Genomic DNA, 19152 nt, shown 5'->3' with positions numbered 1-19152 from the left:
TGATTGAATTTGAGAGGCAGAAGCATAACTCACATGTATCAGTATCACAATGGAATAAAGGGAATTACAGAGGCATGAGAGAGGAGCTTGCTTCGGTGGATTGGAGGAGGATACTGCTGGGGATGACAGCAGAGCAAGATGGCTGAAGCTTCTGGGAATAGTCCACAACGCACAGAATTGACATGTCTCAGAGAGGAAGAAGTTCTCAAAATGACAGGGGTGGGCAACCGTGGCTGACAAAGGAAGTTAAGGATGCATAAAAACCAAGGAAAGGGCATATAAGGTAGCAAGTGAGTGGGAAGTTGCATGATTGGGATTTTTAAAAAGCCAACAAAAGGCAACAAAAAAAGCTGTAAGAAGGGTGAAGATTAAATATGAGGGCAGACTAGCCAATAATATAAAGCAGGACACCAAAATTTTTTTCAGTTATGTAGAGGGAAAGGGAGGTGAGAGTTGATATTGGATGAACTTAATGGGTACTTTGCATCTGTCTTCACTGTGGAAGACACCAGCAGTGTGTCAGAGATCTGTGAGTGTCAGGGAGCAGGAGTGAGTGCCATTGCTATTACAAAGGAAAAAGTGCTAGGCAAACTCAAAGGTCTTAAAGTGGATAAGTCACCTGGGCCAGATGGACTACATCCCAGATTCCTGAGAGAAGTTACTGAAGAGATAACGGATGCATTCGTCATGATCTTACAAGAATCACTTAATTCTGGCATAGTCCTGGAGAATTGGAAGATTGCAAATCTCACTCCACTCTTTAAGAAGGCAGGAAGGCAAAAGAAAGGAAATTATCGGTGTTAGCCTAACCTCAGTGGTTGGTAAAATGTTGGTATTAAGGATGAGGTTTCGAGGTATTTGGAGACTAACGATAAAATGAGTCAAAGTCAGCATGGTCTCTGTAAAGGGAATTCCTGCCTGACAAATCTGTTAGTTCTTTGACTAAGTGACAAGCAGGGTGAACATAGGAAAGGAAGTGCATGTCATTTACTTGGATTTTTAGAAGTTATTTGATAAGGTGCTTAACAAGATGTTACAGGGAAGATACTATGGTGTTACAAGAAAGATACTGGCATGGATAACAGAATGGCTGACAGGCAGGAGGCAGTAAGTGGCAATAAAAGGGGCCTTTTCTGGTTGGCTGCCAGTGACTAGTGGTGTTCCTCAGGGGTCAGTATTGGGACCACTGCTTTTCACGTTGTTTGTCAATGATTTAGATAATGGAATTGATGGCTTTATGGCAAAGTTTGTGGATGATATGAAGATAGGTTGAGGGGTAGGTAGTGCTGAGGAAGTAAAGCGATTGCAGCAGGACTTAAAGACAAATTGGAAGAATGGGCAAAAAGTGGCAGATGGAATAGTGTTGGGAAATGTATGATAATGTATTCTGGTAAAAGGAACAACAGTGCAGACTGGGGAGAAAATTCAAACATCAGAGGTGCAGAGGGACTTAGGAGTCCTTGTGTAAGATTCCTAGGTTTAGTCTGTGATAAAGAAGGCAAAAGCAATGTTGGCATTTATTTCAAGGGGAATAGATTTGGAGTATTGTCAACAGTTTTGAGCCCTGTATCTCAGAAAGGATGTGTCGTCATTGGAGAGAGTCCAGAGGAGGTTCATGAGGATGATTCTGGGCACGAAGGGGTTAACATATCAGGAGTGTTTGGTATCTTTGGGACTGGAATTTAGAAGAATGTGGCACACCTCATTGAAACCTACCAAATGTTGAAAGGACTAGGTAGGGTGGATATGGAGAGGATGTTTTCTTTGGTAGGGGTATCCAGAACTACAGGGCACAGCCTCAAAATTTTAGAACAGAGGTAAGGAGGAACCTTTTTAGTCAGAGAGTATTAAATCTGTGGAATGCCTTGCCACAGACTGCGGTGGAGATCAAATCCATGGGTATGTTTAAGGCGGAAGTTGATAGTTTCCTGATCAGTCAAGGCATCAAAAGATATGGCAAGAAGGCAGGTGTATGGGGTTGAGTGGGATCAGTTATCATGGAATGACAGAGCAGACTCGATGGACTGAACAGCCTAATTCTGCTCCAATGTCCTATGGTCTTATCAGGAAAAACGCGTGGGATCCTCTGGTCCCACAATCAGGTTTGTTTCCTCTCAACCATCAGGCTCTTGATCCACAGGGAATAACTTCACTCACCCCCAGCACTGAACCATTCCTATAAGCTATAGATTCGACAACTATTCTCAATATTTATTGCTTATTTACTTATTATTGTGTTTATTTTTTTTCTTTTTGCATTTGCCGATTGGTTGTTTATCCATCTTTGTTGTATGTCATTTTTCATTGATTATCTTGTGTTTCCTTGTAATTGTGCACAAGAAAATGAATCTCAGGGTTGTATACTGTGACACATATGGACTTCTGTGATAAAGTTATTTTGACTTTGATTAATGCTGGTGAAACGAAGGTCATATCTGTTGCTGAAACCTGGAAAAAAAGAATGCTGGTGATGTCCAGCAGAAGAATGTTTGGGGAGAATGAAAAAGTTAAAATTAGAAATGGATAGCATTGCAGCCTGGTCTGATACAAACAGAATTAGCAAATTGATGAATTCTGTGAAGGAAAACCTGTAATGTGCCTAAATGGAGGTGGAAGGCATTGCTCTCCCAGATTATGTTTGTAAAGGGCAAGCCACAGACAAATAAATTTAAGAGTGGGAATGTGATGTGAGTCTTCTCACTTTTCCAATTCTGATAAAGGATCTTTGACCAGAAACATTAACTGTTTTCCTTTCCCTGGATGAGCAGTGTCACCAAATGTTCATAAAGAAAACAATGGAGTTTTTCCTAGGTGATGCTGTCAAGGGGAAATGTGCAACTTGGAAAAAGACCATGGATCTCTGGAAGAACAGAGCAAGAAGGAGTCTTGTTGAATCTCTGGCCATGACTGGATAGATAAAAATGAAACAGATGAAAGATAACAGTCTAAGATAAGAATCTTTGGTCTTTTCTATCATGATCTACAATCACATATTAACCTAAAGGTATGCAGATTATTAGGTTAATTAGCTACAGTAAATTCCCCCAAGTGTAGATGGCCGGTGGAAGATTTGGGATACTAATGCGTGTAGAAAAGTGGATTATAGGTGGAGGAGTGGGCAAGTAGAATTGATACGAAGAGTCAGAGTTGGCGTGGAACCAATGGGCTGAATGACCTCCGAATTGTGGAGAAGTATGAAGCAATCATATGGAAAGTCACAGCTATATCTCTCCAGCCCCGCCAGCCTGTTAGTGGGTCAAATTGAAATTGCGGATGAGAAATTTCCTTGTACGCTGGTTCGCTGGAACATCTTATCCACAAGAATTCAAGTGACACAAAAATTAATACATACAGTAATAATTTATTTTGAAATGTTCATTTAGTTCTTCTGAAACACTTTGTCTCATTCGTAAAAGAGTAGCCATCTGACCTCAAATAACAATATACAAGTTACAGCATAGTAATGGCTCTATCTACTTTTCTGGTAAAACCTAGGTCAGGAAAAAAATACTCCAGTCCAAAGCTGCAAACAAAATCCCTTAGTCAACAATCTACTGATAAAGTTCAACCAAGTCAAAAATCTGTGTCAGGGAGAGGGCAGTCAAAATCTGCTGTACAGAGACAGGCAGTTTTCTCTCAAACACCAAAGGACAACCATGTCCAGCAAACAGTGACTGATGAAAAAATGCAAACTTTTGCCATTGAAGATACTCCAGTCTGCCTTTCTCGTAATTCATCATTATGTTCGCTCAGTGATATTGACCAGGAGAATAATAATAAAAAAAACAGTACAGCATACTGAACAGGGAGAACACACAAGTAGCCAAGTTGCAGTAAACAGACCACCAGCATCTGGCTATGCCCCCAAGTCATTTCATGTTGAAGACACACCAGTGTGTTTCTCTAGAAATAGCTCCCTTAGCTCTCTTAGCATAGATTCTGAAGATGACCTTCTCCAAGAATGCATCAGTTCAGCTATGCCGAAGAAGAAAAAGCTCCTTGCAAAAGGCAAGAGTAACTGGGAAAATACAGGAAGTGATACCTCGGCAGCATCAGCAGAGGAGATGAATGAGTCGATGAATTTAACAGATCAAGGCAAAGCCCCATTTCAGAGCAAGCTTTCTCTCCAGATTCTGAAAGTTTTGATTGGAAAGCCATTCAAGAGGGTGCTAATTCTATAGTCAGTAGCTTGCACCAGGCTGCTGCCTGCCTGTCAAGGCAGGGCTCTTCTGATTCTGACTCCATTCTCTCCCTTAAATCTGGTATTTCCTTAGGGTCACCCTTTCATCTTACACCTGATCAGGAAGAAAAACCATTCACTTCTAATAAGGGCCCTAAAATAGTGAAACCTAGTGATAAAATCACCAGTGACATAAAAAGAACAAAGAAGAAAATGTTAAAGCAATTCGCGGAGGAAAAAGAGTCCACAAAAGTTTTATAACTGGGAAGGCCCATTCTAATATTGAGACTCCTACCAACCAGCCAAAACATTCCCAACAGGCAAATATGCCAATGATGTCACGTGGAAGGACCATGATTCACATACCTGGTGTAAGGAACAGTTCACCTAGCACTAGCCCTATTCCGAAGATGCCACCTAAAAATATAACGTCTAAAAGTCCAAACTGTGGGCAGAGCTCAAGTAATTCATCAAGAGGTATTAAAACTCCATTAAAATTAGAGTCAAGTCCAATAGGCAAGCGAACAGTTGGTCAGGGAGCATCCAGCAGCAAAGGATCTTCCAGATCATGATCTAGGATTCTACTCCTTCTAGACCTTCCCAGCAATCATTATCTAGACCCATGCAATCTCCTGGTAGGAATTCCATATCTCCAGGGAGAAATGGGATCAGCCCCTCCAACAAAATGTCACAGCTTCCAAGAACATCCTCTCCAAGTACTGCCTCAGCTAAACCGTTAGGATCAGGAAAAATGTCCTACACATCTCCAGGCAGACCACTACAACAGGCCACACCAAAGCAAACAAGCCTAGGAAAGGGCACACCTTCTATAACCAGAAGCAAGTCTCATTCTAAAGGTCTAAGCCAGAGTAGCAGCAGCACTGTACCTGGAAAAAGAGTAGAATTGTCAAGAATGTCTTCAACAAAATCCAGTGGCAGTGAGTCTGACAGATCTGAAAGGCCTATATTAATGCGCCAGTCAACATTTATAAAAGAAGCCCCAAGTCCAACCTTGACAAGAAAATTAGAAGAATCTACTTCTTTTGAAACTTTATTTCCACCTTCTAGGCCTACATCACCAAGATCACAAACTCAGACTCCAGTTTTAAGTCCATCCCAGCATTTGGATGTGATGCCCAGTCATTTACTAAACCAAACCAGTAGCTGGAGAAAAGTGCCTCCAAACCAGAATCTCTCTGCAGAACAGCTGGAAAGGCAACCGATGCGGAAACATGACATAGCTCGATCTTATTCTGAAAGTCCTTCAAGGCTTCCAGTCAATAGATCAGGTACATGGAAGCGTGAACATAGCAAGCATTCCTCATCTCTTCCTCGTGTTAGCACGTGGAGTAGAACGGGGAGTTCTTCATCAATTCTGTCAGCTTCTTCAGAATCAAGTGAGAAGGCCAAAAGTGAAGATGAAAAACCACATCAGGGAAGTTGTGCACATGGTAGCAAACAAGGCAAGGAAAACCCCGTTCCTCTGAGAGGAACTTGGAGGAAAATTAAAGATAATGAAATTCCACAAATAAACAGCCATGTTCAGAATAATTCAACTGGACATAGCACTGAAAGCAAAAATTTAGTTTACCAGATGGCACGCCCTTGTATCAAAAACTGAGGATGTCTGGGTGAGAATCGAAGACTGCCCAATAAATAACCCTCGCCCTGGAAGGTCTCCAACAGGTAATACACCACCAGTTATTGATGATTTGCCTGAAAAGATGTGCCCAAATGATGACGAAGGTTCCGGTGATGCACAGAACAAACCATCTTCAGAACACAGAACTCTTCCTCACGGTTTGAGAATGGAAAAATGTTTAAATTCATTTACTCATCTGGATAGTCCAGAAAAAAAGGCGGCAGAAACAAGATCTGCTATGAACAGTTCTGCTACCTCACCAGAAACTGAGACTACAATTGTCACTGAGCGTACCCCCTTCAGTTCAAACAGCTCAAGCAAGCACAACTCACCAAGTGGTACAGTTGCTGCAAGAGTAACTCCTTTCAACTATATACCCAGCCCTCGAAAGAGTAGCACAGATAATAGCACGACACGGCCATCACAAATTCCAACGCCTGTAAACAACAGCAGCAAAAGGAAGGAGAGCTCTAAACCTGAAGCTACTGACTCTAGTGGAAATCAAAGCCCTAAACGTCACTCTGGATCCTATTTAGTAACTTCTGTTTGAAATAACATTGGTTGTATAAAATTGGTTCATTATGTATGATTTTTTTGGAACAACTATCTGATCTTATGTTTTACAAAAATTATTGATCAACTAAGATGCTCTTGTAAATATCTGCTTTTTTTCTTCGCAGAGGTACTTTGTTAAGGAAGCCATATTTGTTACAAAACTATATTATTGCTGATGGACATTTGGTTGGGAAGTTTGATATTATTCCTACAGCTGTCAAAGACAACAATGTACAGTCAGTTTTACTTGTATTATGTATGAAGAGTTCCTGCCATGATCCCTTTATGTATTGCTTGGCTTATGTAACTTAAAAAAATACTTGGAAATAGTCTAGATAAATCCATTAAAATATATCAATCATGTTCAACATTTTAACAGCAAAAAAAGGTCAGGGAGTTTTAAAAAAATAGATATTTAATTACATGCAAAAAAGTGAATGAGGTGTATTAATATTCCACGTTAGTAATTGTGAAGTTTCCTAATCCTCTAGGTAATCATGCAGCTGTGAAATTCACAGCCATACGATTTCTGGTGCAACAGCCTTCCCCAGCCTGCTCTCGTGCATGATCGGGTCGGATGGTATGTTGTCTGAAGCAATGACTCAATCTTGTGATCACATGATGTGCACAGATAGCTACAGTGTATTAATGTACACTGCTGTGTGTGTGCTGCAAAAAGAGACTGTCTGTAACCTGCTGTTACAACTCTTTACATCACTGGAAACATTGTCCTTTTTGCCCTTTTGTTTTTTTAATTCTGCTTTTTCTTTTGTGAGATCAGTGTCGTCGTCATCAAAGTCGAGTGAACTGAGGGAATCATTTCGGGAAAAGCAATATGGAGTTCCTTCAATTGGGGTATAATGATGTGGAGAGTCAAATGCAAAGCCTCCACGCACACGGTTATCGTTACTAGGTGGCTTATCTTGAAAATCCCCAGCAATGTTTTTTGTAACTTGCTTTTTGCCACCTTTCTCGATGTCTCCTGTGTTCTGTGGAGGGATCTTCAGCATTGAAGCTACTTTCAGGATCAGGTATGGATGTACGTTGTAATGAACGCACCTTGCACTCATTGTTCTGAGACAATGGCTTCATTGGAGATGTTGGGTTTTGATTTTCTATCTCTTGTGGATTTGCACTGTTCAAAGAATTTGATGCTTGTTGAACTTGGCTCATCACTTTTTTAATTCTGAAGGGTTTATGGCTCTTTCCTTTTGGTATAGCAGAGTTTATACATTCAGCTAAAATATCACCTTCCTCCATTTTGTCATCTTGCCCTGACTGAGCAGTACTGAGACCTTTTGCTGTCTCTGCATCATCCATATTCCTGCCTTCAGTAGGCATGGTATCTCTCTTCTCCAACACTGTAGATTCAGACACAGGCTGAATAGCCTCTGAACTTACCAATTCATTTGGAGGTGACTCAATGGTGAGGTCACTTAGAGATGTTGCTGTTGAAAAGTTTATTGGAGTCCCCTCAACACAGTAAACTCGTGGCATATCTTCTCTAAATAAGTCATGGTTAAAACTGACGTGCTTTTGAGAATGAACTCTATTTTGATTAGAAAGCAATTTGTACATAGGCAATTGACTTGGTTTTCTTGCTACAGGAGGTGGTACCCGTGATGTAGTACTAGCAGCAGTTTTCTTAGCTTTACTTGAAGATTTAGTTGGCATGGCTGAATTTATGCATTCTTCTAAGATATCAATATCATAATCATCATCGTCCAGTATATCTTTCTCAGGTTTTGCAGATTTCTCTACTTTACGTTTATTTTTCTCAGTTACATCTTCTTTCTCAACAATCTCTTCATTCTTGTGATCATCTTCATAAACAGGAGGCATTACTGTGAGCTCAAGATCCTTCTGAATAAACGGCTCATCCAGGCTAAGAGTGCTTAAGCTTGATGCACATGAGAATCCATCTGGAGTGTTTTCTGTGGCAAAATGCATCAGACAATCACCATCCTGAGGAATCTGGACTCTCTGAACTGCTTCATTCACAGCCTCCTGCCGTTGGCCAACCTCTCTGCTCTTAACATTAGTCTGATCCTTGATTTTATGTGCATCTCTCTTTAGCTGAGCTGGCTGGGGCGGAGGAGTCTTACTTCTACTAGGAGGCATTGTCTGTCCTGGACTGTCTGGAAGATCACTTGGGCTTATAACTCCACTAACCATTTCACTGCAAGGTTCACTCTGAATGGAGCTAGCAATTGACTGACTTTCAAAGCTTCCCAATGAACTGACAGAACTGCATCTACTAAACACCAAAGGAGTTTCCTGCACATAATGTTCTGGTGGACTTTTCGGAGTCTGAGCTCCACTCTTCGATGGTGATTTTGCACCTGAAGAGAACTCAACAGCTTTTTGACGACCAATATCAGGTTGAGACACATTAGTGGCCTGCAACCTATTCTGTTTCATTCGGGTATGATGTGAAGTAGAGGAAGCCTCACTTATTGTTGTTTCAACAGATAGCTGTCCATTATTTTCCTTGAGGTCAATGATCTGCAGAATGGTGCCATCATCTGCTACATGTTTGGTTTGGCTACGACCCTCCATCTCATCCTCTGACGACAAGGAAGAAAGTGAACTACACCTTGAAAAGCAAATAGGTGTATCCTCCACACAGTAAGTTTGCATGGTTTCTTGGTTAATTGAAGGAGTCTTACAACTGGTTGGTTTCTGAACAGTAGGAGCAGCAGTTGTTCTTGTTTGTGTAGGGCTGGGATGAAGTCGTCTCCGTTGGCTGGTAGTGTTGATATTGGAACTTGGTGTGTTTCCACAACTTGATGATGCATGGTCTTTTATAGTGCTTTGAACTGAAGGACCTTTTGAATATATAAAAGGTTGTCTCTGTGAAGAGGGAGGCACTTCTGTAGCATATTTCAAACTATAATCAATTGGCTGTTCGACATGGTGTTCCTCCTCTGTAAACTTCATACTATAATTTGTGGGCCTGTCCTCTTCCCCCTCAGGCTGTTCTTCTTCATAGTAACGCTGACCGTATTTGGTTGGTTTGTCATCTTCATAGTCATCCACTTGGCAAACAGAAGGATTAATTTTTTGGTTCATTCTGTGTTCAGAGTCGACTCTAATTTGATGAGAACTGTTATGTACCCTGGTACTATAAGAACAATCTGACTGACTAAATCGAGGTTGGAATTTAATATGCCCTTCCTCTCCACTGCAGGTATTTTCACAAAAAATAGAATATCCAGAGGGTTGACTTCCAGACTGCTTATGTTCATTTCTTTTCATCTCTTCTTCTACAATATGCTTCTGGCGTGCCCATTGTTCATTTTGTGATGGGCTCTGTCGGCCAGAATGTAACTGTTCATCTGAGTATTTGAGACTGTAGTTAATTGGTGTATCCAGTTCTGCATCATTGTCTTCCAAATGATTGGCATTGTGAATTTTATTGGCGAGATCAGCTGGATATTTTCCATAATTGCAGAATTTGCTTTCATCACCGTCTGAGAAGGTTTCAATCGACGGCTTCATTTGCCCTCTTTTAGCATATCCATCACTACTGCTAACACTATTTAGACCGTCATTTGATGACCTCCTGTACTCTGTTTTCCCATAAGGCATGGTGGTGGTTCTTTTGGGGTTTTCAGATTTACTATAGTTAAACATGCTAGGATGGGAATGAGATGATGAACCTTGTCTCATTCCAGTCCTGTCCTCTGGCAGACAGCGCAAATCAGAAGCTGACGGTGAATTCCTGTCCTCTGATGATAAATGCATACTTGATACCTCTTCCATGACCTTGGCTATTTGAGCTGTGGTGGCAGGCACCTGCCTCCCCAATCTTTTGGAAGGATCTGGTGCATTTTCAGGAGGAAAGGAAGCAGCATCTGGTCCTCTTTGATCTCTTTCTATGTTCCTCTCCTTTTCTGGTCTGGAGCTATCAACAGTTCCCCTGCTGTCTCTTGATGAATTCGGTAGCATTGAGGAAGTCACGTAAGGTGATAAGACAGTCATGTTTCCAGTGTTGAAACTCTCTGACCTGCCTACCCCATCATCAAGTCTACTAGAGTCTAAAACATATTCACTGTATCTGCCCTGTTTGTGTCTTTGTCTGTTGCGATGAGATGCCTTGGGACTCAAGTTATCAATATTATCAAAAGTTTCTGATAACTGTTGAGCATCTAACTCTGCTTCCAGAGCTTTTTGTTTTCGAACATGCAGAGATGGTAGACTTGATCCTGGAGACATGATGTTGGCATCCTTGTATTTGGCAGGTCTGTTAGCCATCAGGTTCCTCAAAGCTGCAGCACTTCCCATTGCAATCATTTTGTGTTTAGAATGAATTAGATTTTTAAGCATGCTAACTGCTCCCATGTCCCACAAAGACTCTTGATCCTTGGCATTTCGAGCGGATAGATTCCAAAGGGTTCCACATGCATTGCTAACTATTGTCAGACTGTGAGATTTTAAGTGTTGCAGCAACGTCTGTAAGCAATTGTTTTCTCTGAGGATTTGCCTGGGTAGAAAATAAGATTTATTTAGACTGATATCTTCAAATCAAAAAATAATAGACCCATATTAATCTTAATAAATATTAACATATTTAATAGATCTAAACATTACGCATTGTTAATTGATAGGGGGTGGAAAAGTAACAGAAGTAAAGTCATTGGGGGTGGGAATGGGGATGTACTTATGAGTGAAGAGAGAAGATGAAAGAGATAAAGGCAAAGGGGGATGAGGCTGGGGATAAAAGCAGGGTTTGAAGTGGAAGATTGATAAAAATGGATTGGAGCAGGGTTACTACTCATAAACAATGTTACTACTACAAAGACCAGGAAGGGAAGTTGAGCAATCAGAAGCTGTTGTAATAGCTTTAGGAAATTGAGAAATGGGACTCAAGATGAACTGACCGAGGACACGAAAGGAGAAAAGTTAGTGAAATGTGAGAATTTGAAATCAAGGCTGAGGAACATTACCCTATTTTCAACAAATCAAAGATTACATGTACCTGTGATCTTCATTTGTAGCAATCAAACTGGAAACATTCCTTAGGATGCCACCTCCACTTTCAATAATGGCAAGTGTATTGGTTTGGCTTCTGTAAGTTAAAGTGCTGACTAAAAAGGCAAGTGCTCCACACACAGTACAGATGTCAGCCTTATTCTCAGTGCAGTGTGCAGATAAGTTCCAAAGGGCACTGAGAACACTCTTTAGAGTTGATTCCTTTAAAAACAAGAGAGAAAGAAAATATTCAACTTCAATTTTGCTTCAGTTCATACTTAGAGGATATTTTGGAAATGTATCAGGTGTAGTTACATGATGCAGCTTTCTGATATGCAATAAATTTGAATACCACAAAACTTTAATTTCCTTAATCACTTTTATTGTTGTGTCTACCTCGAAAGACCAAACATCTAAAAACACATGAAAGTCTGCAGATGCTGGAAATCCAAGACAACACACACAAAATGCCGGAGGAACTCAACAGGTCACTCAGCATCTACGTTTTGGGCCAAGACCCTTCATCAGGACAGAAAAGGAAGGGGGAAGATGTCGGAATAAAAAAAATGGGGGGAAGGGGAAGGAGGAGGAGGATAGCTCAAAGGTGATAGGTGAAGTCAGGTGAGTGAGAAAGCTCAAGGGATGGAGAGGAGATTGGACCATACAAGAAAGGGAAGAAGGAGCAGACCAAGGGGAAATAATAGGCAGATGAGAAGAGGTATGAGGCCTGAGTGGGGAATAGAGGAAGAGGGGAGGAGGAAGGAAAATGTTTCTTTTTAAATCAGAAAGAGAAATGGATATTTGTACCATCAGGTCAGAGGCTACTCAAACAGAATATAAGGTGTTGCTCCTCCACCTTGAGGGTAGCCTCATCTCCCCACAAGAGGAACTGACATGTCAGAACGGGAATGGGGATCAGAATTAAAATGTTTGGCCACCGGGAAGTTTTGCTTTAGGTGGATCGTGCGGAGGTGCTTGACGAAGCAATTCCTCAATTTACAACAGGACTCACCAATCTACAGGAGGCCACATTGGGAGCACAGGACATAATAGACAACCCCAGCAGATTCGCAGGTGAAATGTTGCCTCACTTGGAAGGACTGTTTGGGACATTGAATGGAGGTGAGGTATCTGGGCAGGTGTAGCACTGAGGCCACTTGCAGGGATAAGTGCCGGGAGTGAGATTCGTGGGGAGGTGGGGAGGGACAAACGGGCAAGAGAATCACAGGTGGAACAATCCCTGTAGGAAAGCTGGGGGTGGGGGGACAAGTAAAGATACGTTTAGTGGTAGGGTCCCTTTGGAGATGGTGGAAGTTGCAGAAGATGATATGTTGGATGCGGAGGCTGATGGGTAGTAGATAAGGACAAGAAGAACCTAAACAGATGGGGTTAGCGCAGATGTTCGGGAAGTGAAGGAGATGCGGGTGAGGGCAGCATTAATAGTGGAAGGAAGGAAATCTGTTCTTTGAAGGAGGACATCTCTGAGGTCCTAGATTGGAAAGGTGCACCCTGGGAACAGATGCAGTAGAGGTGAAGAAACTGAAAAAAGGGAATACAGGAGATAGGGTGGGAAGAGGTATAGTCAAGATAACCGTGGGTATCAGTAGGTTCATAAAAGATGTTGGTTGACAGTTTGTCTCCAGAGAGACAGAGAGATCAAGAAAGGAGAGGGAGGCTCAGAACTGGACCAACTGAATTTAAGGACAGGTGGAAGTTGGAGGCAAAGTTGATGAAATTGACAAGCTCAGCATGGGTGCATGAAGCAGCACCAAAGCACTTGTCAAGGTAGCAGAAGAAAAGTTGGGACGTATTACTGGAAAAGGCTCAAAACAAGGAGAGTTCTACATAGCCAATGAAGAGGCAGGCATAGCTGGGGCCCAACTGTGTGCCCATGGCTACCCCTTGCATTTGGACAGACTGAGAGCAGTCGAAGGAAGAATTGTTGAGGGCGAGGACCAGTTCAGCCAGGCGATGAGGGTGCTGGTGGAGGGGAATTCTTTTGTCAAGAAATATTTGTTAGATACATTGTAGACTATAATAATCATCTTTCAGACAGATTTCATTTTAAAATGTATTAATATTATATCCTGGAATCTATTAGTTAATAATGAATGGGATGGTAGGGCTTGATATTCAGTTTGTGGAGAATTCATTTTTAATCTTCCCATAATTCAAGAGTGACTATTTGCATATTTTGTAGCATTTAACAAAGACTTATCCCCAACATTTACACTTTGTCGTACGTTGTAAACAAGTTCTGCTGCTCAGTAATTGGCAGGTTTGACAAACATAAGCTTTCGATACCCTTGGGAAAATGCAGACCAATCTTTCACTTCTCCACAATCCAACTGAGTCTCAAAGTTAAAATACCGCTTTAAACCAACATATATATACGGCCATTTGTCCATACATAATGTCCATTTCCATGCTGTGATTACATAGTAGTCTGCACTTAAAAAATCTCTTGAAATCACAAGAGGCAACTGGTAATAATTTCCACATTCATTCATTATGAGCCATGTCATACGACGTGGCCAATCTTGGTCTTGACCGTGATTGTTCTTTGCAAAATTTTCTACAGAAGTGGTTTGCCATTACCTTCTTCTAAGTAGTGTGTTTACAACAGGTGACATCAACTTTTGAAGATGTACTTGATGGTGAGTAGGTTAGTGTCCGTGTCGGAGCACACTGAGTCTACAAAGCCTCTGCAGCTTTCTTCCATCCTGTGCGATCCAGAACGTGATGCAACCAGACAGAATGTTCTCCACGTTAAAATTTGCTGGAGTCTTTGATGACATACCAAATCTTCTCAAACTCCCAAGGAAGTATAGTTATTTGTGTGCCTACTTCATGTATGGATCAGTATGTTGGGCCCAGGATAGATATCTGAGGTGTTGAAACCCAGAAACTTGAAGCTGCTCACCCTTTCCACCGCTGACTCCTCAATAAGGACAGGAGTGCTCTTCCAATTTCCCTTCCTGAAGTTCACAATTAATTCTTTGGTCTTACCGATGTTGAGCGCAAGGTTGTTGTTGTGACACCACTTAACCAGCTGGTATACCTCACTTCTGTATGCTACCACATCACCATCTGAGATTCTTGGCACACTTTTAGATTTATCCTTCTAAACTACTGTTCAAGTTCCTCATTCACACTATGATCAATAGTCAATTGCTTTAGTATTCCAAGAAAATTTCCTGGATGACATTTGGCTTGTACAGGAGAGTGTTGAGATTATTGATTGGAGTTACATAGAACATAGAATAGTACAGCACATTACAGGGCCTTTGGCCCACAATGTTGTGCCGACCCTCAAACCCTGCCTCCCTGACCCTCCACCTTGACCCCCCACCTTAAATTCCTCCATATACCTGTCTAGTAGTCTCTTAAACTTCACTAGTGTATCTCCTCCACCACTGACTCAGGCAGTGCATCCCATGCACCAACCACTCTCTGAGTAAAAAAAAAACCTTCCTCTAATATTCCCCTTGAACTTCCCGCCCCTTACCTTAAAGCCATGTCCTCTCGTATTGAGCAGTGGTGCCCTGGGGAAGAAGCGCTGGCTATCCACTCTGTCTATTCCTCTTGTTATCTTGTACACCACTATTGTGTCTCCTCTCATCCTCCTTCTCTCCAAAGAGTAAAGCCCTAGCTCCCTTAATCTCTGATCATAATGCATACTCTCTAAACCAGGCAGCATCCTGGTAAATCTCCTCTGTACCCTTTCTAATGCTTCCACATCCTTCCTATAGTGAGGCGACCAGAACTGGACACAGTACTCAAAGTGTGGCCTGACCAGAGTTTTATAGAGCTGCATCATTTCATCGCGACTCTTAAACTCTATCCCTCAACTTATGAAAGCTAACACCCCATAAGCTTTCTTAACGACCCCATCTACCTGTGAGGCAACTTTCAGGGATCTGTGGACTTGTACCTCCAGATCCCTCTGCTCCTCCACACTACCAAGTATCCTGCCATTTACTTTGTACTCTGCCTTGGAGTTTGTCCTTCCAAAGTGTACCACCTCACACTTCTCTGGGTTGAGCTCCATCTGCCACTTCTCAGCCCACTTCTGCATCCTATCAATGTCTCTCTGCAATCTTTGACAATCCTCTACACTATCTACAACACCACCAACCTTTGTGTCGTCTGCAAACTTGCCAACCCACCCTTCTACCCCCACGTCCAGGTCATTAATAAAATCACGAAAAGTAGAGGTCCCAGAACAGATCCTTGTGGGACACCACTAGTCACAATCCTCCAATCTGAATGTACTCCCTCTACCACGACCCTCTGCCTTCTGCAGGCAAGCCAATGTTGAATCCACCTGGCCATACTTCCCTGGATCCCATGCCTTCTGACTTTCTCAATAAGCCTACCGTGTGGAACCTTGTCAAATGCCTTATTAAAATCCATACAGATCATATCCACTGCACTATCCTCATCCATATGCCTGGTCACCTCCTCAAAGAGCTCTATCAGGCTTGTTAGACACGATCTGCCCTTCACAAAGCCATGCTGACTGTCCCTGATCAGACCATGATTCTCTAAATGCCCAGAGATCCTATCTGTAAGAATCTTTTCCAACAGCTTTCCCACCACAGACATAAGGCTCACTGGTCTATAATTACCCGGACGATCCCTACTACCTTTTTTGAACAAGGGGACAACATTCGCCTCCCTCCAATCCTCCGGTACCATTCCCGTGGACAATGAGAACATAAAGATTCCAGCCAGAGGCTCAGCAATCTCCTCCCTCGCCTCATGGAGCAGCCTGGCGAATATTCCGTCAGGCCCCAGGGACTTATCCATTCTAATGTATTTCAACAACTCCAACACCTCCTCTCCCTTAATATCAACATACTCCAGAACATCAACCTCACTCATATTGTCCTCACCATCATCAAGTTCCCTCTCATTGGTGAATACCAAAGAGAAGTATTCATTGAGGACCTCGCTCACTTCCATAGCCTCCAGGCACATCTTCCCACCTTTATCTCTGATCGGTCCTATCTTCACTCCTGTTATCCTTTTGTTCTTCACATCATTGAAGAATGCCTTGGGGTTTTCCTTTACCCTATTTGCCGAGGCCTTCTCATGCCCCCTTCTTGCTCTTCTCAGCCCCTTCTTAAGCTCCTTTCTTGCTTCCCTATATTCCTCAATAGACCCATCTGATCCTTGCTTCCTTTCTTTCTTTTTAAATCTTTTTATTGAATAAGTATACAAAAAGGTAAGCCATATAGGCACTAATACACTGTTAGAATATAATAAAAATACAGGAGATATTAATACAGATAAAAAATGATACAATGTAATTTAAACATAATAAGGTAACATAATAGTATACTAATTTTTATATATATATATCAAGAGAAAAGGAAAAAAAACCCCCAACCCCCCCCCCCAAAAAAAATCACCGTGCAACTAAACTAAAAGCAAAGCAATAGGCTAACTTGGAACCAAGTAGAGTTAAAGAACTTAAAATCACGTCCTCAAACCCGACCTCCATTAAAAACAGTAAAAAAAAACAAGAAGGGAATATAAATATGGAGCAAAAAGGAGAAGAAAAAAAAATTACATTAAATGAAAATATTGAATAAAAGATCTCCAGGTCTGTTCAAATTTAAGTGAGGAATCATAGAGATTGCTTCTAATTTTCTCCAAATTCAAGCATAATATCGTCTGAGAAAACCAAAAAAAGGTAGCTGAGCATCAAGCTCTTTCCGATGTTGTAAGATACATCTTTTCGCCATTAAAGTAATAAATGCAATCATTCTACGGGCTGAAGGAGAAAGATTACTGGAAATTTTAGGTAATCCAAAGATAGCAGTAATAGGGTGAGGAGAGATATCTATATTCAATACCTTTGAGATAATATTAAAAATGTCTCTCCAAAAAGTTTCCAGAGTAGGACAAGACCAAAACATACGAGTTAAAGAGGTTATCTGCCCCGGACATCTATCACAAAAAGGATTAATATGAGAATAAAAACGAGCTAATTTATCTTTGGACATATGTGCTCTATGAACAACTTTAAATTGAATTAGGGAATGTTTAGCACAGATAGAGGAAGTATTGACTAATTGTAAATCTGTCCCCAGTCATCCACGGAAATGATAGAACCCAATTCCTGTTCCCAATCTACCCTAATCTTATCAAATGGAGCTTTCCTAAGTTTCATAATAATATTATAAATCATAGCCGATGCACCTTTCTAACATGGATTAAGGTTAATTATAGTATCTAAAATTTATGTAGGAGGAAGCATTGGAAAGGAAGAAAGTATAGTACTTAAGAAATTTCTAACTTGTAGATATCTAAAAAAATGTATTCTTGATAAATTATATTTATTAGATAATTGTTCAAAAGACATAAGGGAACCATCAAAAAATAAATCCAAAAACAGTGAAATACCCTTAGTCTTCCAAATTTGAAAAGCACGATCTGTGAAAGAGGGAGGAAAAAATGTTACCTAAAATAGGAATCGCTAGCCCAAATTGGTTAAGGTCAAAAAATTTTCTGAATTGAAACCAAATACGTAAGGTATATCTAACTATCGGGTTAGAGACCTGTTTGAGGCATTTCAAATCAAAAGGAAGAGAAGAACCTAAAATAGAGCCAAGTGTATAGCCCTGAACAGATTGTAATTCCATTGCTACCCATTTAGGAATGGATAGTATATCCTGATCAAGTAACCAAAATTTCATTTGTCGAATATTAATTGCCCAATAATAGAATCTAAAGTTAGGTAATGCTAAACCTCCATCTCTCTTAGCTTTCTGTAAATGTATTTTACCCAGTCTCGGGCTTTTATTTTGCCAAATAAATGAAGAAATTTTTGAGTCAACTTTATCAAAAAAAGATTTTGGAACAAAAATTGGTAATGCCTGAAATATATATAAAAATTTTGGCAGAAAAAACATCTTAACTGCATTAATACGACCAATCAAAGTTAAATATAATGGAAACCATTTAGATGAAAGTTGAATAATATGGTCAATTAAGGGTAAAAAATAATCTTAAATAAATCTTTGTGTTTGCAAGAAATTTTAATCCTAAGATATAAAAAATAATTATTAATCAACTTAAATGGAAAGTTATGATATAAGGGAAGTTGTTTATTAATCGGGAAAAGTTCACTCTTACTAAGATTTAATTTATAACCTGAAAAAAGACTAAATTGTGCTAATAAATCTAAAACAGCAGGGATGGATTTTTGAGGATTAGAAATATATAAAAGTAAGTCATCAGCATAGAGTGATATTTTATGGGATTTTAAACCCCGAGTTATCCCAGTAATATTTGGAGATTCTCGAATGGCAATTGCAAGAGGTTCTAATGCAATATCAAATAATAAAGGACTAAGAGGACAACCTTGTCGAGTACCTTGAAAAAGAGGGAAAAAAGGTGAGCTTAAAAAGTTAGTACGGACCGAGGCCACAGGAGAATGATATAACAGTTTGATCCAGCATATAAATTTCGAGCTAAAATTAAACATTTCAAGCACATTAAATAAGTAAGGCCATTCTACTCTATCAAAAGCTTTCTCAGCATCTAAAGAGATAACACACTCAGGAACATTTTGTGAGGGGGTATAAACAATATTTAACAGTGTGCCAATGTTACAAAAAGAGTAACGACCTTTAATAAAACCCGTTTGGTCTTCCGAAATAATAAAAGGAAGTACTTTTTCTAATCTGTTTGCTAATAATTTAGAAAAAAATTTTAGAATCAACATTTAATAAAGATATTGGTCTATAAGATGCACATTGAGCAGGATCTTTATCTTTCTTTAATATTA

At 40.5% G+C, this 19152-nt stretch overlaps 1 protein-coding gene and 1 pseudogene across 1 annotated transcript in view; one reads left to right on the top strand and one right to left on the bottom strand.

Moving 5' to 3' along the window:
• The first annotated feature begins 3463 nt into the window (after positions 1-3463).
• On the top strand, positions 3464-5801 carry LOC134357281 (adenomatous polyposis coli protein-like; annotated as a pseudogene).
• Positions 5802-7009: 1208 nt separating this feature from the next.
• Positions 7010-19152, bottom strand: part of LOC134357280 (adenomatous polyposis coli protein-like) — a 170489-nt gene continuing 158346 nt past the window's right edge. The window contains 3 exon segments of the mRNA XM_063068642.1: positions 7010-7360; positions 7362-10863; positions 11359-11573. Of these exon segments, the coding sequence (XP_062924712.1) occupies positions 7013-7360; positions 7362-10863; positions 11359-11573 (4065 nt within the window). The 3' untranslated portion in view covers positions 7010-7012.

This window comes from Mobula hypostoma, chromosome 16, assembly GCF_963921235.1.
Source record: "Mobula hypostoma chromosome 16, sMobHyp1.1, whole genome shotgun sequence".
NCBI classification, from domain to species: Eukaryota; Metazoa; Chordata; class Chondrichthyes; order Myliobatiformes; family Myliobatidae; genus Mobula; species Mobula hypostoma.
The sequence above is the reverse complement of the archived record's forward strand: the minus strand, read 5'-3'. Positions and strand labels throughout refer to the sequence as shown.